Raw genomic sequence first — 25116 nt, 5'->3', positions numbered from 1 at the left:
TTTTAGAAACTTTAATTTAAAAAATATAATTAGATTTTAGTGGACCAGGAATTATAAACAATTATAGTTGACACTTATAAATATATACAACTTATTTGTATTATTTATTATTATTGTAATGATTTAGGATTATTTGGGATAATCCGCACGAATGGTAGCAGAAGGGTATTTAAAGTTGAAAGGAGAAAGATGAAATGGGATAGGGAACGAGTGCGACAATGAAAATTTGGAGTGAAATAGATAGAGAATAGAAGACAATAGAAGAGACTAGATGGCGAAATCGGGATCAACCCCTGTCACTGCCTCTGCAAAGGTTCACCCTTCCAACGATCCCGAACTGGACCCGGACTCTTACGCCCTCGAGAAGTTCAGACTCTACGAAACTAGAGCGGTAATTATCCATTCATTTGTCACGCAATAATCTTTTACACAACCGATTAAATTAGACTATTTTTAAATTGCAATCGCAATCGTAGAGGCTCTACCTGGTCGGAAGTGATCGGAGCAAGAGGTTCTTCCGAGTGTTGAAAATCGATCGATCAGAGCCGTCGGATCTGAATATCAGCCAAGACCCCGTCCTGTATTCTCCCCAGGAGATCAAGAACTTGCTTCAGCGGATTGCTGAGGGTAACAGAGCCACTAGCGGCCTCACTTTCGTCGCTAAGGTTTTCGGAATTGCTGGTTAGTACCTCTCTCTCTCTTCTCTCTTTCTCTCTCATCATGTGTATATACATGTGTACTATATATATCTCAACCAATTTCTCTATCATTTCAAGGCTGAATCAAGTTTCTCGAGTCTTACTACTTGATTCTCGTTACTAAACATAGACAGATTGGTGCTATATGTGGCCATGCAATCTATAGCATCAAGGAGAGCCAATTGATAACCATTCCACATGTTTCAATCCAATTTGATTTATCTCACTCTAAGACTGAGCTCAGGTAGATAACACTTCCAAAACGTTTACCACATCTAACAACATCAGTTTCTTACCATCACCACGTCTCACTGCAGGTACAAAAAGATTTTGTCTAGTGTCGATTTGACCAAGGATTTTTTCTATAGTTACACTTACCCTATAATGCAAAGTTTGCAAAAGAATGTTTCTCCTAGCGAAGACGGAGGGATGTCGTATGATAAAGAGATTCGTTTACGGTGAATAATAGCAAAACTTATTCTTTTATTTTTGTTTCTATCTTTTGAGTGTTTTCTTGTTAGGTTCCAAACCCAGGAACCTAACTGTTAGATGTTAAGATGTGTGTTTCTGTTATTTGGGCTTAGTCTATTTTGTATTAAGGGCATTGGCCCATATCTTACAATATAAATAAACTACCCTATGTGTAGTCTAAACACATAAGGGATATTTTCTCCCAATCTTCTTTATTTCTCATATGGTATCTAGAGCACAGGAATAGTTCCAGTCAACTCCACGGTCTCCGGCACCCATCATTGCTGCTGTTGTCGCGTCGCCGCCGCTGCCGTCGTCGCCGCCGCCGCCGCCGTCGCCGGAGCTCCAGAATCGACTGGCGACCACACCATCGGAAGCGTCTCGGCCGGGCGACCACCGTCGCACGAAGATCGCCGCGATCGGAGCTCTCACGCGCCTCCACGCGCCGCCGCAAGAGTCGCCGCTGCCGCCGCGCGTGCCGGCGCGTCGCCGGAGCTTTCCGCCTCCGATCAGCACCGCCGTGATCGCCTCTTCGCCCTCTTTCTGGATCTGTGGTCGTTGCGTCCATCGGAGCACTTCGAATTTTTAGGGTTTCTCCCTCTCCATGGCGTCTTCCTCGTCTACAAACACCTCTATTGGTGGCTCATCTTCTGATCCCTCAATATATACTAATTATGTGAATGTACACTTGTCCATTGACAAGTTAGATGGCACAAATTATGCAACCTGGGCGTCCGACATCAAACTTTGGTTGAAGAGTCAGGGGTACTTAGATCATCTTACTCAAAATGTGACTACTGCTCTCATAGATGATACTTCCCGCTGGATGAAAATTGATGCTCAGTTATGCATTGTTATAAAGTCCACCATTCACTCCTCACTGAAACAAATGTTTCGATCCTATGAGACATGTTCAGAAGTATGGGCACAAGCGAAGTTGTTATACACAAATGACACTCAGCGTCTTTATGGTGTTTGTCAGGACCTATTAACTGGTATTGGTCCGCGCAATCCTGGTCCCATGGCAGAATATTTGGGTAAAATTCATGCCCTTCTTCATGACTTTAATGATATATTACCTCCTGCTTCCACTCCTGCTGAAGAATTGGAACAACGATCAAAGTTCTTCATGTTGTTGGCATTATACGGACTCTCTGATGATGTTTCTCATGTCCGTGATCAGATTTTGGGTTCCCCTGTCATACCCAACTTTACTTCTACTTGTTCTGCTCTTTTGCGTATACCGAGCAAACCCGTCACTGAGACATCTCCTCGTACTGATGATTCCTCTGTTATGGCTGCTCAACGTGATGATCGAAGTCGGTCTCGCAAGCCAAGTAAAGGACGTCCAAAATGTGATCATTGTGGCAAGTTAGGCCACAAGATTGATAGATGTTATGCTCTCCATGGATGTCCTCCTCGACCTGTAGCAGTGGCAAATTCTGATCCACCTCCCCGATCACCGTCTGCAGACCATCCTACTTCATCTAATATCGTAGACAAACCTGCAATCTTTAACGAATTTCTCAGATGGTATGAGGATAATCAGCACTCTGGTTCCACTACATCTGCATCTGTTGCACGTACAGGTACACCTTTTGTTGGTCTAACTCACTCCCTTGGACCTTGGGTCCTTGACTCAGGCGCCACCGATCATATCACTGGTAACAAGTCCTTGTTTTCTTCCTTGTCATGTCCGGCTAATTTACCTTCGGTAACAATGGCTGATGGGTCTAGAGTCTCATCTCATGGTATTGGTACTGTTAATATTTTTCCATCCATATCCATTGATCATGTACTTTATGTCCCTGGGTCTCCCTTCAACTTATTGTCCATTAGTCGTTTAACTCGTACTCTAAATTGTGTTATTTCCTTTACTAAAGATTCTGTTTGGTTGCAGGACCGGAGTTCGAAACACATGATTGGCACAGGATGTGAGTCTCATGGCCTTTATCATCTCCGCCCTTCTCCACATGTTGGCGTAGTCATGGAGTCACCATCCCTTCTTCATGCTCAGTTCGGTCATCCTAGTCTTGCCAAACTACAACAACTTGTCCCGAGGTTGTCCACATTATCAAGTTTGTCGTGTGAGTCTTGTCAGTTAGGGAAGCATACTCGTAGTTCCTTTCCTCGTAGTGTCTCACAACGGGCGTCGTCCCCCTTTTCATTGGTTCATTCTGACATTTGGGGACCTAGTCGTGTTAAGTCCATTTTAGGTTTTCAGTATTTTGTTACCTTTATTGATGACTATTCCAGATGTACTTGGTTGTTTTTAATGAAGAATCGTTCTGAGTTGTTTTCTATTTTTCAATCTTTTTTCAATGAAATAAAAACACAGTTTGGGGTGTCTATTCGAAATTTACGTAGTGATAATGGCCGTGAATACCTTTCTCAACCGTTTAAACAGTTTATGGCTTCTCATGGCATTCTTCACCAAACCTCATGTGCTTATACCCCTCAACAAAATGGGGTGGCTGAGCGTAAGAATAGACACCTTATTGAAACAACTCGTACACTTCTTATTCATGGTCAAGTACCCTCACGTTTTTGGGGTGATGCAGTTCTCACAGCATGTTATCTTATCAACCGCATGCCATCTTCCGTCCTAGATAACAAAATCCCTCATTCTATCTTATTTCCTCAAGACCCTCTGCATCCATTACCTCTTCGAGTTTTTGGGTCTACATGTTTTGTTCATGATTTTAGTCCTGGTCTTGATACGTTATCTCCTAGGTCTCACAAATGTGTCTTCTTAGGATTTCCACGGTCACAAAAGGGCTATAAGTGTTTTTCCCCTTCCCTCAATCGTCATTTTATCTCTGCTGATGTCACTTTTGATGAGTCTTCTTTTTACTTTTCACATCTATCTTCTAGTTCTGTACCTCTCCCTGTTACTGTTGATATTCCTCTTATCTGTGATCCTCCTGGTGATGCTCCACCCATGTTGTCTTCTCCTTCTTTAGACTCTCCTTCCCCACAGGATCATCCTTCACCTCCACCCCTACAGGTTTATAGTCGCCGTAATTGTCTCCCTCATGACTCACTTCCGGTGCCGCCTCATGTGTCTCCTCCGGCTCCAGCAACTGAGTCTGACTTGCCTATTGCCCTCCGTAAAGGTATACGCTCTACCCGTAACCCTTCCCCCCATTATACTGTTCTTAATTACCACAGATTATCTCCATCTTTTTATACTTGTCTCTCATCCATTTCTTCTGTGTCAATTCCCAAATCTGTGGGTGATGCCTTAACTCATCCTGGTTGGCGTCAAGCTATGATGGATGAATTAAGTGCTTTACAGGAAAGTGGAACTTGGGAGCTTGTCCAATTACCATCTGGAAAGTCTGTTGTTGGTTGCAGGTGGGTGTATGCTATCAAGGTTGGTCCTGATGGAACAATTGATCGTTTGAAAGCTCGACTGGTTGCCAAAGGCTACACACAGATTTTTGGTTTGGATTATGGTGATACTTTTTCTCCAGTGGCAAAAATGACCTCTGTTCGCCTTTTCATTGCCATGGCCGCTCTTCGACAATGGCCTCTTTACCAACTTGATGTCAAAAATGCTTTTCTCAATGGTGATTTGCAGGAAGAAATTTATATGGAGCAACCGCCTGGCTTTGTTGCTCAGGGGAGTCATCTGGATTGGTATGTCGTCTTCGCAAATCCTTGTATGGCCTAAAACAGTCTCCTCGGGCCTGGTTTGGTAAATTCAGTTGTGTTGTTCAACAATTTGGTATGTCTCGCAGTGAAGCGGATCATTCAGTGTTCTATCGCCACTCGAGTGCTGGATGTATCTATTTAATAGTGTATGTCGATGATATTGTTCTCACAGGAAGCGACTATCTTGGCATCTCTCAGATGAAACAACACCTTTGTCATCATTTTCAAACCAAAGATCTTGGCAAACTCCGGTACTTTTTGGGTATTGAAGTAGCACAATCCAATGATGGTATTGTCATATCTCAGAGGAAGTATGCGTTAGACATCTTGGAGGAAACAGGGTTAATGAACTGTAAATCTGTTGAGACACCTATGGACCCTAACATCAAACTCCTACCAAATCAGGGGGAGCCTTTCTCAGATCCTGAACGGTACAGAAGACTAGTTGGTAAATTAAACTATCTTACTGTTACGCGTCCTGACATTTCCTTCGCAGTTAGTGTGGTGAGTCAATTTCTAAACTCCCCATGTGAAGACCATTGGGATGCAGTTGTTCGTATACTGAAGTATATTAAAAGATCACCTGGAAAAGGTTTGCTATATGGCCCTAACAACGATACAAAGATCGTTTGCTATTCAGATGCTGATTGGGCTGGTTCCCCTTCTGATAGGAGGTCTACTTCTGGATATTGTGTCTCTATTGGTGGCAACTTGATATCTTGGAAAAGTAAGAAGCAAAGTGTTGTGGCAAGGTCGAGTGCAGAAGCAGAATATAGAGCTATGGCATCAGCTACTTGCGACCTTGTGTGGCTTAAACAATTGCTTAGTGAATTGAAATTTGGAGATGTCACTCACATGATACTTATATGTGATAATCAAGCTGCTCTCCATATTAGCTCTAATCCTGTCTTCCATGAGAGAACCAAACACATTGAAGTTGATTGTCATTTCATTCGAGAAAAAATCATATCCGGAGATATCAAGACTGAGTTTGTTAACTCAAGCAACCAGTTGGCAGACATATTCACTAAGTCCTTACGAGGACCTAGAATTGATTATCTTTGTAACAAGCTTGGAACATATGATTTATATGCTCCAGCTTGAGGGGGAGTGTTAGATGTTAAGATGTGTGTTTCTGTTATTTGGGCTTAGTCTATTTTGTATTAAGGGCATTGGCCCATATCTTACAATATAAATAAACTACCCTATGTGTAGTCTAAACACATAAGGGATATTTTCTCCCAATCTTCTTTATTTCTCATACTAATAATTGGTCCGACCTGCTGGATATCCTTAGGAGACGGGTCAAGAACGGATCAAGAAGTGGTCAAGAAAAGGGGAAGCATGGAAGGAAGAGACAATTCTTGGGAAAGGAGGATCAGCGAACAAAAAAGGGAGCTAGCAGAATGGAGAAGAAATATGCAAGAAATGCGGCAGGAAACCAGAGAACTCTTGCGAGTTCTTGGAGGAAGGGTGTGGAACCAGGAAAAGGGATTAGAAGGCAGTCCAGGGTTTGTAGATGAAGATCAACATACTGTTAATGAGAATCAGAGAAGGAGAAGGGAGTGGTCGGGGGAGGAACGAGAGCGAAGACAAAGGGGGGAAAAATTAAACGCACTAGAAGGAAGAATGGAGGAACGAATGGCGGCAATGGATGGACGAAAGGCGGAGATGGAGTCGTCAAGGGAGGAAATGAAGGTGAAAACAGCAGTAGTTCGACAAGACTCGACAGCCACACGCTAGGATCTTCAAGAAGTGAGGCGATTATCGGGGGACGGCACCGCATTCAAGGGGAACTGTCTGACGACAGTCAGGCGCCTGTGAACGCCAATAGGAGTACGAGACGCAAGGACGAAATTGGGGGTGGAGAAGGTGAGCGGTTCAATTGGAGAAAGAGGGTGGAGCTGCCCGTGTTCGAAGGATTAGATACATTGAACTGGATCAATTGGGCAGAGCGATTCTTCGAATTTCAAGGAGTAGCGGAAGATGAGAAGGTACGATTAGCGTATGAGCATGGAGGGGAGCGCTGGCTACTGGTTCAAAGCTTGGAAGGAGAAAGCCAAGAATCGTTCATGGGATGGTTTGAAGGAAGCCTTGGTGATAAGGTTTGGAACCATTGTTGAGCGGTTGACAGCATTGAGACAGACGGGGATGGTGGAGGAGTATGTACAATACTTCAAGATATTGGCGGGTCGAACGAAGACGGTACCGGACGAGCAGCTGTTGGGATATTTTCTTGTGGGATTGAAAGAGGACATCCGAAATCAAGTCCGACAGCATGAACCGCAGGAATGGATGGTGGCGATGCGGATCGCAAGGGATGTTGAGGAGTTCCAGAGAGTTGCCGAACGGTCTGAGGACAATTGCTATAGCCCATACCGATCGGGAGTGGCCGAGCAGTCTAAGGCCATAAAAGACCAATTGTGTGGGGGACGAACGTGCGGTGAGGTGACACAGTTCGAGGCCAATTGCTATAAACCAAGCAGATCGAAAGTTGCCGAGCGGTCTGAGGACAAGTGCTACAGCCCATGCCAATCGAGAGTGGCCGAGCGGTCCGAGGCCATAGAAGACAAGTCGTCTTGGAGACGAACGAACGATGAGGTGACACGGTCCGAGGCCGATCGCTATAACCCAGGTCGATGGAGAGTTATCGAACGGTCGGAGGCCAAGCGCTATACCCCAGGTCGATCGAGAGTGGCCGAGCGGTCGGTCGGATCCGAACAAGAGAAGACTGCTGACTCGGAAGCCAGGACTAGAAACGCAAACTCGTCCGAGTTAACGAGTTAACTCGCGAGTTTGATAACCTTACTAAGGCCTAGCTTTCCATTGTTATCAGAAATCATCATCATTCATTACAAATTAAGTCCACTTCTCAATAATCCAAAACTGAAGTGAAACAGACAAAAATGAAAAGACAACCGGAAATAAACTTCATGTTCAAAGTCCAAAAATAGATAAGACAGGAAAGCTTAAGTATAGATCAAAACCTTAAGAAGTGCAAGATCAAAACAAGAAAGGATATGAATTTATTCAAAAAGTTCATGATTTTCATGGAGACTTCTAGTTCTATGTTTCTTAATTCTGGAAAGAGCATATATTAACAGTGAAGGCTATAGAGCAACAGGTGGTCTGTTAGGTTCCTTTATGCAAGGAACCGAACAGCAGCAAATAATACTCACACACTCAACAGTATAAGAAATATGTATGTATATGTATTGATATTTCCTCTGTAATGATAAGAAAAGATGAATACAAGTATCTCACTCTCCCCCCAAGGAAGCCTCCCTTCCTCCATTGGCCAAGAGGTCCAGTCTTAATTCCAAAATCATAATCCCCTACCTCTCTCAAACTATTTGTTATTTATACTCTCTCTCTCTTCTAACAAACTCACCCTCTCTCCTCTAACTGATTTCCCCTCTACCCGCCACTAACTCTCTCTTCTTTTATTCCTCCTCATATACACTTTTAATGGTCTAACATTACCCTCCTCCCCAAGATCAACCTTGTCCTCAAGGTTGAAATCAGGGAATTGCTGTCGAATGTATTGTTCCTCTTCCCAAGTAGCTCCATCCAACCCACCGTCTTGCCATTATATTAGAACTTGGGGAATTTCCTCTCCTTGTTGTAGCTGGTTTTTGCGCTCTAATACCTTTAGAGGTGTGTACATAGGGTTGTCAACCTGCAGTTCAGTGGGAAGTTGCCCTTCCACCGAATGATCCCCTATAGCTAGCTTCAATTGGGAAACATGAAAAACAGGGTGGATTCTTGATGTTGTAGGTAACTGCAAGCGAAAAACAACTGGTCCTAATTGTTTCTCCATCAAAAATGGTCCATAATACCGTGTAGAAAGTTTTGGGTGTAAGCGTGTGGGCATAGAAGTTTGTCTATGAGGCCGAATTTTCAAGAATACCCAATCTCCCTCCTTGATCTTGGTGTCCATTCTCTTCCTATTGGCATAGTGGGTCATCTGATCTTGAGCTCTGGCCAAATGATATTTAAGTTGTGTCAAAGCCTCATCTCTTGTTTGTAAGTCTTGTGCAACGGCTTCCACCACTGTTTCTCCAGGAATGAAACATGTGAGAGTTGAAGGGGGTCTTCCATACACAGTTTCAAAAGGTGTGCATTTTGAAGCTCCTTGGTAACTAGTATTGTACCAATATTCCGCCCAAGGCAAGACTGTACTCCAATTTTTTGGTTGTTCAGAACTAAAACAACGCAAATATGTTCCCAGCACCCTATTCAGCACCTCCGTTTGGCCATCTGACTCTGGATGATAAGCAGTACTCATGTTCAACTGAGTTCCCTGCAGGCGGAAAATCTCCTGCCAAAAAACACTCATGAATGTTGAGTCGCGATCACTTACAATGGTCATGGGTATCCCGTGAAGCCGAGTCACTTCCCTCACCAACAATGCAGTGATGGATGTGGCTGTATAAGGGTGTTTGACTGGGATGAAATGGCCATATTTACTAAGTCTGTCCACCACCACCAATATAGTATCAAACCCCTGAGATTTGGGTAATTTTACAATGAAATCCATACTAATCTCCTCCCAAATGGCTTTGGGTATTGGCAAAGGCTGCAACAATCCTTGGGGAGAAGCTGCCAAGTATTTATGTTGTTGGCATACTAGACATGCAGCCACAAAATCTGTAACAGTTTTCTTCATTCCTATCCAATGCAAAGATTGGGCCACCCGTCTATAGGTTATGTAAACCCCAGAATGCCCTCCCGTGACACTACTATGGAATTCAGCCAACAAGCGAGGGATCCAAACAGATTTTGCTGATAAGACAAGTCTCCCCTTGTAATGTAATTTTCCATGTTCCAACGTATAAGTGGGATGAGAGTTAGGGTCTACCCTTAATTCCTCCAACACTTTCTGCAACCTCTCATCTTTTTCCACCTCCTCCATGATCTCTTGAAATTCAGGCCAATATGGTCGTGATATCATCCGTAGCATCTTATTTGTTTCCTCCTCCTCCATGCCTTTTCTGGATAACCCATCCGCCACATGATTGGAAGCACCTGTCCTATATTTGATTTCAAATTCGTACCCCAAAAGTTTAGCTAGCCAAGTTTGTTGACTTTGAGTTGTAATGCGTTGTTCCAGTAAATAACGCAAACTCTTCTGGTCAGTAAAAACAACAAACTTCTGACCCAATAGATACGGCCTCCAATGTTGTATAGCAAGCACAAGTGCCATTAATTCCTTCTCATAAATGGACTTGGTTAAGGAAGAATCAGATAACGCCTTACTAAAGAAAGCTATGGGTCTGTTTTTCTGGGACAAAACAGCCCCAACGCCTGTACCCGAAGCATCACATTCTACAACAAAGGGTTGCTCAAAATCAAGGAGAATCAACACTGGAGCTGTAGTCACTGCCTCTTTAAGCTTCTGCAGTGCCATGGCCCCCTCTTTAGACCATTTAAACATTCCTTTTTTCAACAAATCAGTAAGGGGTTTAGCCATTTTTCCATAATCTCTAATGAACCTGCGATAATACCTAGTTAATCCAAGGAACCCTCTTAACTCCTTGATGTTTCTGGGTTCTGGCCATTCCAAGACAGCTGCCACATTTTCCCTGTCCATCTCCACCCCTGTTGCCGATATCTTATGCCCCAAATATCTCACTTGTCTTCTCCCAAATTCACACTTTTTTTTTTGTTTGCAAAAAGTTCATGTTCAGCCAAGACTTTTAAGGCTTGAGTGAGGTGTTGAGAATGCTCCTCCCAAGTCTTGCTATAGATAAGTATATAGTCAAAAAATACTAAAACGAACCTCCTCAATAGCGGCCTTAAAATTGAATTCATCATGTCCTGGAATGTGGCTGGTGCATTTGTTAATCCAAAGGGCATCACAAGGAATTCATAATGCCCTTGATGTGTCCGAAAAGCAGTTTTTGGAATGTCTTCCCTCTTCATTCTTATCTGATGATATCCAGCTTTTAAATCAATTTTAGAAAAATATGACACACCTTGAAGTTCATCCAGCAGCTCATCAATGATTGGAATGGGATATTTATCAGCCACTGTTACTCTGTTCAATGCCCTATAATCCACACAAAACCTCCAACTTCCATCCTTCTTTTTTACCAATATTACAGGACTAGAGTAGGGACTGTTACTGGGCCTGATAATGCCCAAATTCAACATCTCTTCCACCTGACGCTCTATCTCAGCTTTCATTCCATGGGGGTACCGGTATGGCCTCACATTGACGGCCTCACTACCCTCTTTTAAAGGGATTCTGTGATCCACTCTCCTCTCGGGTGGGAGGCCTTGTGGGTCTCGGAATACCCTTTCAAAAGCACTCAGAATTTGTTCCAGCTCTACCTCCTCCTCTTGCATTAAGCCACTCTCTTCCGTCTTCTCATCCACCAATTTTGTTTGGCTTAAGCTCCATACTAAAGACAACATTTCAATCCCTTTTTCTTTTATAAGAGCTTCAGGAGTCACTACCCTACGTGTCAATGATGGATCCCCCTTTACCTCCACTTCTCTTCCTTCATGCGCCACCTTCATGATGAGCTGTCCCCAATCTACTTTGATCTCTCCTAGGGAGGATAACCAGGTCATTCCCAATATTATGTCCACACCGCCTAATTCAAAGAGATATAACTTATCTCTAACTTCTAAGTTTTCTAATAACACCGAGACTCCTGTGCAATACCCGCTAGTTTCTTTCCTTTGTCCATCCCCTAAACACACTTTATAAGGGCGTGTGTCGGTGCATTCCAGACCCAGCTCTTCCACCAATCGGGTGGACATAAAACTATGGGTAGCTCCAGAACTCTCTTCCCCTGCACCCAACCTTGCAGCTTCATCGTGTTCGATTGCGAGAGGCCACCCGTGGACAATCCCGACAACTCCATAGCCCTTTGTTCTACTTCGACACTTGCCTCCGCTTCTTCATCTTCATCCTCCTCCGCCAATATCATCACCTGCATGCTCCGTTCAGCGCAACGATGACCTGGACTGTAAGGTCCGCCGCAGTGGAAACAACGTCCTTCTTCTTGCCGCTTCATGTATTCTTGATAAGGCAGGGTCCGAATGCCTCGTCCCGCAGTTCCTCCTCCACTGTTACCAGCCTTCGAAGCCATAGTATTCGCACTAACGTCCTTCTTCATTCCTTGCCCTCCGCTGCCATTCATCGTTCCCTCTAACGGTCCGCGAAACGTTTCTGTCCTCGCCACCGTCCCTGAACTCGCGGAATATCTTCCCCACGTTGCTCCGCCTCTTCCTCCCACTCCACTACTTCCTCGCAACGTCCATCCCACTTGTTCGATGTCCCTAGCTCTCTCCATCGCCATCAACAAATCGCGTGGGTCATGCGGTCTCACAGCGTTTCGTAATCCCTCCTGCAAACCCGCGAAAAAATATCCCAGCAATTGGTCTTTGGTTACTCCGGTCGCCTGCGCCACGAGTACCTTGAACTCCTGGATATACTCATCGATGCCCCCTTTCTGTCGCACCGCGGCCAACTTCTCAAAGACGGTTCCCCTAATTAATCCGCCGAACCTCCTCGTCAACGCCCCCGTGAACGCCTTCCATGTTGGATGTCGGGTTTTCTTCCACCAGAAGCGGAACCAGTAGTTAGCGCTTCTGTCCATGCAAATATACACTAACTTCATCTTCTCTTTCTCCGTCACTCCTTGGATGTCAAAAAATTTCTCAGCCTTCGCTATCCATCCTGTTGGATCAGTACCTTCAAAAGTTGGAAGCTCAACTCGCTTCATCCAACTGCGTTGTACGTCGTTTCGGTCCTCCTCCGATTCTTCATCAAAGCTCTCTGTCGACCTTTGTTCTCGATCACCCTGGACAGAATTTCGACTCCCCTCAGAACTCCTATCGCGGGTTCCAGAACGTCTTCCGAGGGCTCGTCGAAACTCGAGAGTCATCGCTCGCATTTCTGCCTTCAACTCCTCCATTGTCGACTCCACAGCCACCATTCGCCCCTCCATTCTTCTCCGATCACGCGTACTCCTCTTTCCTCCGAAATGATCCGGCAGGTCGGACCAAATCTGTTACGTTCCTTTATGCAAGGAACCGAACATCAGCAAATAATACTCACACACTCAACAGTATAAGAAATATGTATGTATATGTATTGATATTTCCTCTGTAATGATAAGAAAAGATGAATACAGGTATCTCACTCTCCCCCCAAGGAAGCCTCCCTTCCTCCACTGGCCAAGAGGTCCAGTCTTAATTCCAAAATCATAATCCCCTACCTCTCTCAAACTATTTGTTATTTATACTCTCTCTCTCTCTTCTAACAAACTCACCCTCTCTCCTCTAACTGATTTCCCCTCTACCCGCCGCTAACTCTCTCTTCTTTTATTCCTCCTCATATACACTTTTAATGGTCTAACATGGTCAAACCTCAAAGCAGAGGTGGAAAAGGTAACAGGACCCTGCATTTTTTTCCTATCTTTGCTATTTTATGGAAAACAAAAGGGCTTGGTTAGATAATACTGGATAGTAAAAAATGTAATTCCATGTTAAGAGTTACAATTCGAAAAAAAATATGTAAAAGAACAAGAAAAACACTGTATTGAATGTCAAGTAACAATTTCAATGATAGATCATACCTTCCTGTGCTAGTTCGATTACTCTTGTTGGCCCTCTTTATTATACTGGGTTTACCACTGTAGTAAAAACCAGTTAAATCAAGCGCTTCACTTGCTACAGCTCCTAAAACTATTAAAACATTGGCCGACTTGCTTTGAAAAGGCACAAAAGAATATAGAATAGTCACATATATGTTTGAAATGCAGGAAAAGTAAAAGACCACCACTGTGAGTCTAAGAGATAAAGCACAGTAGGCTTACCTTTTTGCAAATTTGTGAAAGTCCCAGTGAATAAATCTAAGATGGTTCTCTACTGGTAGAATTTGGTTAAGATAACCAACAGCACTTGCAAATTCACGTCTCAGCATCATTTCTCGAGGCCTTTTCTCAACTGTCTGCATTTCATCTTTTAAATGAGCTACAAGAAACTATAAAATATTTTCTATTTTACAGAAGACGCAATTCATTAATGCAAACTGTTACGACCTAAGGTAGGGGTAATAATAAGGGTTAGAAAGTATATGAGCAAAGAGAATATTTAGTATAAGTTAATTAGAGTAAATAAATATAATATAAGTTAATTAGAGTAAATAAATATAGTATAAGTTAATTAGAGTAAATAAATATATATTTAGGGAAATATTCAATATAAGATATTTATAATTAAGGATATATGCTAAGATAATATACGGAGAGATATTTATATTAAATATAGAGATATTTATATTAAATATAGAGATATTTATATTAAATATAGAGATATTTATATTAAATATAGAGATATTTATATTAAATATAGAGATATTTATATTAAATATAGAGATATTTATATAAATTATTGAATATTAAATATAGGGGATATTTATATCAAATGCAGATATATTCTAGAGGAATATTTAATAAGAGATGGGCGGGAAATAATTAATATAAATAAGGTTAGAGTCCAGGGTTAAAGGTAGGTTTTTGATTATTGAGTTTTGTGACAGACATTATTGTCTTGTGAGGGAGGTTATGCTCTCAAAGTAATTGAAGGAGGTTATGCTCCCAATTATTGTTTATCCTTGTTTATTCAGATATTACCATCAATAAAAGAGATTCATTCATCCAATATTATTCGTTTATTGTTCTATTCCGTGTGAGAGAGAGTGAAAGGTTGTATTTGGCTAGTTTACATACTCAGGTACGTAACAATTGGTCCGACCTGCCGGATCGTCGAGGGAGGAAACTGCCGGATCGTCGAGGGAGGAAACTGCCGGATCGTCGAGGGAGGAAACTGCCGGATCCTAATAGAGACGAGTGAAAGGCATCATGGAGGGAAGAATAAATGCAGTTGAAGGGAAACTGGAGAGCATGGAGCAGAGACTAAAGAACATGGAGTTCTCCCTAAGGAGGTTGAAGGCAGAGTTGAGTGGAATACGCCATGAAGTCCAAGCTCCAAATGGGAAGGGACTGCCGAAACCGAACGATAGTGGACTAACGGATCCGAACGTGAGCGAACGGCCAGAACCGAACGATAGCATACTGCTGGATCCGAACGTGAAAGAACGGACTGAACCTATAGAGAGAGGACTTACCGAGCCGAACGGGAGGAGATGGCCAGAACTGAGCGTGAGAAAACTACCTGAACCAAACGGTCTAGTATTGGAAGGAAGGATGAAGGCTTTGGAAGGAAGGGCAAATGGAAGAATCAATACCCTGGAGAGAACAATGGAGTCTGTGAAGAGATGGGCCGACAAAAAGAACAGGGGGCTTGCAGTGTTTGGTACACTGGCAGAAGGAAGAGCGCGACGTGAAGTACTGAAAGACATTGAAAACCATTCCCTCAGGGCTTATGATTTAGGAGAAGTGGTAACCAGAATGCTGGATGAAGAATGGAAGACATTAGAGAAGGTTTTACCACCACCCGAACCTCCATACATGAATTGATGAGGAGCCATGAGATCCAGCTCCCTGTTTCCAACCTTGAGGACAAGGTTGTTTTGCAGTGGGGTGTAATGTTACGACCTAAGGTAGGGGTAATAATAAGGGTTAGAAAGTATATGAGCAAAGAGAATATTTAGTATAAGTTAATTAGAGTAAATAAATATAATATAAGTTAATTAGAGTAAATAAATATAGTATAAGTTAATTAGAGTAAATAAATATATATATATATATATAGGGAAATATTCAATATAAGATATTTATAATTAAGGATATATGCTAAGATAATATAAGGAGAGATATTTATATTAAATATAGAGATATTTATATTAAATATAGAGATATTTATATAAATTATTGAATATTAAATATAGGGGATATTTATATCAAATGCAGATATATTCTAGAGGAATATTTAATAAGAGATGGGCGGGAAATAATTAATATAAATAAGGTTAGAGTCCAGGGTTAAAGGTAGGCTTTTGATTATTGAGTTTTGTGACAGACATTATTGTCTTGTGAGGGAGGTTATGCTCTCAAAGTAATTGAAGGAGGTTATGCTCCCAATTATTGTTTATCCTTGTTTATTCAGATATTACCATCAATAAAAGAGATTCATTCATCCAATATTATTCGTTTATTGTTCTATTCCGTGTGAGAGAGAGTGAAAGGTTGTATTTGACTAGTTTACGTACTCAGGTACGTAACACAAACACATGTAACAAAGAACCATATTCGGTAGAGGATTCAGAGCTAAAGACAGTAGGGAAAAAAATTCTAGCATGCTTGGCACTGTTAGCAGTGTGTTAGGCGTTTCTTTTACATCTTTATTCATTTGCAATTTGCACTTATGATTTGATATGATGAATGAAAAGAACTTGCTAGATTGAAATTCAAATTTCAAATGGGAAGTCATTTGGTAGAAGCACGAAACATGGACAGAAATCAATTTTCACTACAAGAACCAGGATGCAAATAGATGTAGGTCCCTTGCTAAAAGAAAAAAAGAATCAATTAACAAGTACATAGATATTTACTAACTTTTTCCGCACTAACTAACTATTTTTATTTGAGGAATTACCTTAATCAGATTCAGAACAATAATTGGATTGCCATATCTCTTAGCAAGGTCTTCAAAATGCAATTTAGTTGCTTCGTATGTCGGATCATACCTCTGCACTGGAAGTCAAAAAGGAAAAAAAGAACAAAAAAACAGAGAATTTCCTGCGTTATAGTTTATAACAGCATGAAATTGAACAATGAACAAGATAAATATTAATCTCAACTATTTCGTACAAATTATGTCAGGCTTAGGGCTAAATCTTGATGCTTCTTGTGACCAAAAAAGTGGTATTGATCCACGCATTTGCACAACTGAACTCATTTTCCCCTTGCAAGAGCCAGCTTCTTCATCAAGGACAATCTGCTCTGTCTCAACATCATTAGCAACCCTCCCCCGATCATTAACACCCCTTTTCAAGTAACTGCAGAAAATTTTCATTACAGAGAAAATTAGTTTAACCATTACTGTTATAGCCAGATAGACACAATGTAAAACCAAACATCAGCTCAAACTACATATAACTCATGATATCAAAGAATATTTCCATGTTTAATTCATATATATTCCAATCAAACCAACACAAACTCGTAAAATTGTAGAGAACAAGCATCAGCAAATGTTTAACCAATTGTGTACTATGAACTCTGCTCTAACTATAATAACCACAAAATCAAAACTTTGGCTCAGGAACCACTGTAAAATCTAATATAAACAATCCTATGGAATAAAACAATTGCAAGAAATGAAAATAGGATAAAAAATCATAGTTGTAGGGAAAATTATTTAGAAGAGTAGAAGTTTCCCTTGCAAAAAAATAATGATAGATAAGTCTAGGAAAAACAATCCAGGGCAACAAAACTCATTACATAAGAGAAATATGGTACTAATCATTCCATCAAATTGCACCAAACGATGCAAAGCCTATAATTAGTCAAATATACAACATACATACGACTATCATCGCAGCTTAAACAATTGAAAACCTATATTTCACCAAGCTCAAAAAAAGAGAACTTGAAAAATAGAGGAATGATAAGCTGAATTAGGCAAGAATCACAATAAAATGCTCCCAAATCTACCTAACTAATTTAAGACTGAATGCATAAGGACAGATCATGAAGTTAAATTCTTTACTTAGAATGTGTAAAGCTAGACCTCTTTTGCAAATGCAGACCACTGAGAAGTTAGGTGAACAAGTTGAAAACAACAGGCTACCAAAAAAACAAATTCAAAACTAAGAATGAAACCTAGGTGTACAAAAAGGAGAATAAGGAACACAATAATAATAGTTCCCTAATCATTTTCGAATCACATTTACCCCACATGGAAGATGTTGAGATCATTTTTTAGAGAAATGAATTCATTTCATTTCTATACCTAATCAGCATAAACACGGGACAAATAAAGACGTAAAAAATGTTCCCTTAAAGCAGAGTTATGATCATCAGATCTAGGTAGTGGAAAGGACATGAGAAAAGAAAACAATTGGATAATGTGTATCATCAATGTGGAATGAGAAGAAAAATAAAGCATGCATGAATTCAAACATCGGAGACATGACTGAGTTGGCATAGTCAAACACGGATATCTCAGAATAAACTAAAAGTGCAGAACAGTTAAATGGGAGAGGGACACACATGGTCAGAAACTAGAGCAAAGAATCATAACCAGCTTTTACTCTACCACATTTCACTTAGTGATAATTCACACGACTCTCCATTGTTAGAACCCTTAACCAGTCAAAACCCTCCACAGATAGCCCTTTCAAATACATTGACAACCAACTTTGATACCAATTTATACATCCCAGCACTTGGTAAATCCACCCTCAAAAGCTAGCTATTAAGGAAACGAACGGAGTATCTCATATTGCTTAATGTAGGACTTAGGCGCCCCATAAAAAATTATAGTTCAAATGTAGGCTTTTGCACCAAAGTAGGCAAATATGCCTTCTTTATTACCAAAATAGGCAAAATTTGACCGAAAGTGAAGTCGTGGGGGGCCAAAACGACTTCAAAAGAAGAAGTCGTGCCCCCCCTGCACGACTTCACACTGTTCATAGGTACAGTGTTGAAGTCGTGCATCCCAAAAACGACTTCTGGATCCTGTAATCGATTACATTGATTTGGTAATCGATTACAGAGTGTTGAAACTTTCTGAAAGAATCGCGCGCCCGGGCGCGGACGATCTGTATGTGGACGAGCGTTCACTGAAAATGGACGAGCGTCCACTTCTCCTGCCGAGCGTCCACTGAGCGCATCTCGACGAGCGTCCTCTTAGCTAGATGGACGAACGTCCTCTTAGCTTTCTGGACGAGCGTTCTCTCTGCCTGGCTGGACGAGCGTCCTCTTCTGCCTGGCTGGACGAGCGTCCTATTCTGCCTGGACGAGCGTCCGCTTCTGCCTGGACGAGCGTCTCTTCCGCCTTGCACCAAAAGTGGACGCTCGGCAGGAGAAGTGGACGCTCGTCCATTTGCATTGAACGCTCGTCCATTTTCAGTCTTGCAGGGGTCAGGATTTCAACATTGTGTAATCGATTACCAAAAATTGGTAATCGATTACAGGACCCAGAAGTCGTTTTAGGGGTGCACGACTTCAACACTGTTGCTATGAACAGTGTGAAGTCGTGCAGGAGGGGCACGACTTCTTCATTTGAAGTCGTTTGGGCCCCTCACGACTTCCCCATTTTCGTAATATGGTTTGAATTTGCCCATTTTGGTAATATTAGAGGCATATTTGCCTACTTTGGTGCAAAAGCCTCAAATGTAGGATAAAAATAAGACTTGTAAGGATAGTCACTTCCGTACATCTTGAAACAATAGAAATTTAGAATATTCTTCCTCGTTTAAAATTATACCAAAAAAGCAATTTATAGAATGGTCTAGCATGGTCTCTAATGAGTATTATCTCATTGTGGAAGGAACTGCAACCATCATCCATCCAATCAACCACTGTTGCTTTGCAGTTGACTAGTCATTCAAACTGTTAAACTATAGGAAAGAGAGAGACATTTAGTTGAAACGTGTTTATGAGACAACACAAGTGTTTTACTTGTATTAAGAAAACGAAAACAGGACAATAAATAAATAGAAGAGCTTTGACATCCTCTAATAACAAAGATACGAAATTGGAATAAAAATATCCCTAATAATACATATATAATCCAATTTTTCCTTATTATAAAGGATTTGTACTTTATTTCTATAATTATAAAATAATCCTTACAGAAAATTGCTTTAGAAAAAAGTTGACTAGTTGGGAAATTTTACAATGTACTAGATAGTTCTACCATTAATCATCACAGAGAAAGAGAAGAAGAATATTATATTAATATATAATTTGAAAAAAAATCATATATAGCTAGAAATTTAACAAAACACTTCTAAGGATGAAATTAAAATATAATCACAAAAACACATAGAACACTTATCTAATTTAAATTATCATAGTGATTCGTGACATTTGAATCAACTGTGAAATAAGAAAAACATGAATAAAATATAAAAATAAGACCTTACCGTGTCCCTGCAAAATGTTTAGATCGTCTAGAAATCAGGGAAACACTGAAGTCTCTTCCAAAAATTGATAGACGACTCTGCAATTTTTTAGAACCACAATTCAAATTATACAATAACAATTGTTGTGAATAGTTAAACTAATTGACAAGACAGCAAAATAACGTAATAAAAGTGGGTAAAGGCGATGGAGGATAAATAAGGATCGCAAATAAACCACACCCATAGATATTGTTAAAATCTATCCAATTTTGACAGGGAATCCTCGTATTGAACCTGACGGTATGTGCATATTTGTCTTGTCCCAATCTCCATACCCATTTTATATTACTGATACGACTGTCGCGGTCATACAAATTTGATTGCACGAAATGAATGCAGTATAGTTATTAGGATGTGACTCCTAGGTCGTCTCTCAAGGACCAATATTTTCGCGGTTTAGTCTCAAATTTAAAAACACGAAGTGGGGGGTTTGATGGTTGTTTTTGGTTGCAATAAAAAAAAATTAAATAATACTGGAAATTAAAAACTGTGAAATAAAATTTAAAACGGTAAAAACTGAACGGTAAAAGATATCAAAATAAAATAAACGCAGGAACTTTAAACGTACAGAAAACGTAAAATATTAAATACAAAAATAAAAGCATAAGTAAAAACAATACGTAAAAATAAAATTAAAACGGTAAAAACGAAATTAAAACAGTAAAACAAATTTAAAATAGTAAAAACGAAATTGCTACAGTAAAACGAAAATACAGTAACATCAAACAGTGAAATTAAATCTGGACAGAAAACTAAAAATACAGAAAACAAAAGTACAGAAAAACACAAAATACAAAAAATGGTAAATACAGAAAATAGTAAAAACAGTAAAAAAACAGTAAAACAGTAAAATTCAAATATGAAAACATCATCAATATTACAGCAGCAAAATATTTAGAACAAAACTTATAGCGAATAATTTGACGTGCAATAATTAACAACGCAGTGTAAACAATAGTGCAAATTAAACGATAGGCAGACAGCGACTGAAATTAAATTGCAGTTGAATTTAAATGACATCAATGAATAGAACAGTAAATTAAAATTGACATTTCAGTGAGAGGAAATTAAATCAACTCATACACTGAAAATAAATTCATTACAACATCGAAAATAAAATTCAAACCGTACACCACAATAGTTAACCGTCTACACATTGTATTCTTTACTGTTCCGGACCTCTGTTCCAGCAGTCCAGCTTATTCCGCCTGCAGCAGCCCTCTACGGCCTCCTCCTCTACTGGAACTCCTACCCCTTTTTATATTGGAGGTGCTCTTCTTTCATTCATTCTTCATACTGCCTTTCTCCCCTGTTAGCTTGCTCCCGTGACAAATAGAATAAGGTGGGAGGCCCTCCATTTGTTTGTGCCGTGTGCTTTTACCAAAGGTTGGGTCCCTAATCCTTGTCTTCTTCTTCACGTGAATGCTCCATCCTTGAAGTGCTGAACGTGAATCCCACATTGCTGCTGTGCTTCTGCATCTCCATTCTTCTAAGCCGTGACCAATAGCTTTACTCCTAATCTCCCAATTGGCTGGATGTGAACCTTGCTGGACCGTGAATCCTTCATGCTTTCTTTCTTTCTTCCGTTCTATTCCCCTCTCGGTCCAGCTCCTTCGTGTGCTCACCTTCCTAAATTATGTGCTTCTCTTCCTCTAAACGTAACAAGCTTTGCTCAAGCTGGAAGTGCTTCTCTGCTACCATGGTGGACGTCGACTGTTGTGGGCCGTGGAGCTGTTCTCCATCCAGCCGTGACTCTACTTGTTGCTTTTCAAAAATGAAGTCAGCAGCTGCACCGTGTCTTCTTGGAGCTGGACCGTTTGTTGGACAATGAAGACTACTGGAACGCTCTCCCTTCCTGCCAAGCTAGACATCAACGTGCTTCTGCCAAAGAATTGGACAAAACCCGTGAGCTTCTTTCCAGTTGCTTCTTTGTATGTGGCTGGTGGACGTGAGATGAAGAATGAATGGTAGCTGCTGCATTGGAGATAGCTGGACGGTGCTGGTGTTAAGCTGGACACCACTCTGCCGCCAACTGCTGGTCTTGGGACCGTGAAGTTCTTCTCTCATTCCAAGGAAAAAGATTATTTTCTAAGTGATGGATGCATAAGCCGTGTAAGAGCACCGAGAGCCAAAACTTTTCCATGTGGGCCGTGACACCATTTACTAAAATAAAATTCAGCACTTTGCTTTGTATGCCACCAACTCCATTTTCCTCTTCTTTCTTTACGTAGCAATTCAATTCATTGCATTTTGAAGGCATGTGCACGTGAATATGTTGCTTCCATGTGGTCCCCTCCTTTAATTCTTTTGTTGACTTGTCAAAGGACTAAGACGTTAGTTTTCTTCTTCCCAACATGTGCCTCAGTTAACGTGTTACTTCTTTTGCAAAGTGAAGGCTTCTTAAAATTCAAGAATTGATGACATGGCTTGCCAATTAATTCTCTGGACCACTTTGTTTCCAGCAACAAAACTGAAACCTCTTCATACTTCATGAACCAAACATTTTTATTTTTATTTTTATCTGTTCAGTACACAAAATAAATCAATGCCCATTAAATAACACAGTGTGTAGATGAATATTCTTTCAAATGTCCCAATAATTTTTACAGAATTTTCCCTGCACTCAATAATGTAAATAATTAGCCTCAGATAATTCAAATTAATTAAAATAAGAATTTCCGACCAAATTAAGCACAATTCAGAAAAATGGGAAAATACTGGACATTTAAACACAATTCCCCGATTAATTTTAGCACAATAAACTAAGTGAAGTGAATAAAATATTGACTCATCAATTACTAAATCACACTTTGTTATTAGGTAACCTAAAAATCTTATGTTCATTATTCTCTTTGATCCTTTGTTTTGTTTCATTTGAAGAACTCTTCTTTCGCTACACAATCTTTCATTTTCTCTCTCAATTGTTCAACTCGTTCAATGTCCACTAAGTTCACTAGATTCAAAAGGTATTTTCCCTCTATCACAACCTCAAGTAACAATTGTTTTCATTTGTGTGGTTTTGATCAAACGATGTATTACATTTTAGGAAATGTAAACCTCAATTTCATCAAATTAAATCATTTCTAGGACACACATTTGATAGTTTTTTACTTGTTTTTTAATTATGAAGTGAAAATGTTCAAGTCTCAATTTCAATGGTGTAAACTCTTAGTTTATTAGGTAACTTCAAACACTTATATCTTTTCTCTTTAGTTCTTAGTTTTGTTTCATTTTAAGAACCCTTATTTTGCTTCACAATTTTTCATTCTCTTTCTCAATGGTTCACTTAACATTTGCAAAAGAAATAGATGTTGTAATTTCCCTTAAATTTCAGTTGTGTTTTTTTTTACTCTTTTCTACAATTACTTCACATTTATGCAATTGTTATTTGGTAATCTATTTTAAGATTTATGCAATTATCATTTCTTCCTTGACATTGGACATTGAAGAAAATAAAATGTGTCCCCCTAACATTAAATCCTTGACAATATCATGGCCCCCTTTTTTGTAAAATTTTTTTTAGTAAATATTTGAGATACTACAAGAGTCGATATGAAGGTGGATATGAGTATACCCGTTCCTCAACAAGGACAGAGATGAGACACAAGATTCTTACATGACAAGAATGAGTACATTCAAACCCGATCCTTAAGCACAATTGTAAGTATTAAGTCTAGATCTGAATAAGCAGAGACTACACAACCATGTGGACTGATTATATTTCCAACACGCAACAAATTATTGAAATGAAACACTCAAATAGCTCTTATAAGCCATAGAAGATCATTTCAATCAAAAGTCGTGATTGAATGAAGTCAATGAACAAAATTTCCAAACAGTTGCTGCATTATTGATGATTTCCGTTTCCTTTTTGATTTGCTCTTCTTGAAACATATATTATAATATTAGTACTTTATTTTATCTTTAATGGAATTCATATTTGAGTCTAAAATTAAAATCACTCTTATATTTGTATGAAAGTGGATACGAAATGGATTTACAAGACAACACCATAATGAATCTAAAGATAGAATCATGTTATGAATTGAATGACAAACATAGTCTCGAAAGGGGTTCAGCTTTCATGCCTCCAAAACCTTTATGACAACCTCTATAAAGGGCAAATTTGTTTTGTGCATTTTTAATGCTGACTTGAGTGGAACACTCATCTGATGCATTTCAATTGAGGAAAACAAATTATAAAAGGTGTTTATTTCTACGAGTAATTAGCCATAATTATTAATTTCTATAGAAGAAATTTGGGGCCAATACTTCTAAAATATTATCTTTTATATTTCTAAAATCATAATTGTAAATTTACCATGGATAAATAGTTGTAAATTTACCATGGATCTTTAATGAAAATGCATGCTTCAAAGAAGAGCAAGTAGGCTTTCATTTAACAGAAACAAACTATAATGAATGACGGACGACAGAAAGGAAGTAACGTACCTGCCTAAAATGACCATGAACTAAAGCTATGGTCCAAATAGTGTTATTGCATCTTGACCTGATTGCTTGTGTCAAATATGCATTCCAAACAAATATATTATCATACGACATCCCTCCGTCTTCGCTAGGAGAAACGTTCTTTTGCAAACTTTGCATTATAGGGTAAGTGTAACTATAGAAAAAATCCTTGGTGAAATCGACACTAGACAAAATCTTTTTGTACCTGCAGTGGGACGTGGTGATGGTAAGAAACTGATGTTGTTAGATGTGGTAAACGTTTTGGAAGGGTTATCTACATGAGCTCAGTCTTAGAGTGAGCTAAATCAGATTGGATTGAAACATGTGGAATGGTTATCAATTGGCTCTCCTTGATGCTATAGATTGCATGGCCACATATAGCACCAATCTGTCTACGTTTAGTAATGAGAATCAAGTAGTAAGACTCGAGAAACTTGATGCAGCCTTGAAATGATAGAGAAATTGGTTGAGATATATATAGTACACATGTATATACACATGATGAGAGAGAAAGAGAGAAGAGAGAGAGAGAGAGAGGTACTAACCAGCAATTCCGAAAACCTTAGCGACGAAAGTGAGGCCGCCAGTGGCTCTGTTACCCTTAGCAATCCGCTGAAGCAAGCTCTTGATCTCCTAGGGTGAATACAGGACGGGGTCTTGGCTAATATTCAGATCTGACGGCTCTGATCGATCGATTTTCAACAC

The 25116-nt window shown here is 39.9% G+C and overlaps 1 protein-coding gene across 1 annotated transcript; it reads right to left on the bottom strand.

The window, feature by feature from the left end:
* Window positions 1–13278: 13278 nt before the first annotated feature.
* On the bottom strand, window positions 13279–24578 carry LOC148200259 (phosphatidylinositol-3-phosphatase SAC1-like). The gene is made up of 6 exons (XM_088114330.1): window positions 24394–24578; window positions 19903–19979; window positions 16619–16806; window positions 16404–16501; window positions 13661–13794; window positions 13279–13552 (listed from the first exon to the last, which is right to left on the bottom strand). Exons 1-6 carry the CDS (start codon window positions 24547–24549, stop codon window positions 13294–13296), a joined length of 912 nt encoding a protein of 303 aa, XP_087970456.1. The 5' UTR covers window positions 24550–24578; the 3' UTR covers window positions 13279–13293.
* Between the last annotated feature and the right edge of the window lie 538 nt (window positions 24579–25116).

The sequence above is a fragment of the Vigna umbellata genome, chromosome 4 (genome assembly GCF_029865625.1).
Source record: "Vigna umbellata cultivar VRB3 chromosome 4, Vumbellata_1.0, whole genome shotgun sequence".
Lineage (NCBI taxonomy): Eukaryota > Viridiplantae > Streptophyta > Magnoliopsida > Fabales > Fabaceae > Vigna > Vigna umbellata.
The sequence above is the reverse complement of the archived record's forward strand: the minus strand, read 5'-3'. Positions and strand labels throughout refer to the sequence as shown.

Coding starts and splice junctions, on each gene's coding strand:
- LOC148200259 (XM_088114330.1), bottom strand. CDS start 24,549: ATGCAAAGTTTGCAAAAGAACGTTTCTCCTAGCGAAGACGGAGGGATG. Junction 19,980..24,393: donor TTCATGGTCATTTTAGGCAG/GTACGTTACTTC, acceptor AAAAAATTGCAG/AGTCGTCTATCAATTTTTGG. Junction 13,795..16,403: donor TTGTTCTGAATCTGATTAAG/GTAATTCCTCAA, acceptor GATGAAATGCAG/ACAGTTGAGAAAAGGCCTCG.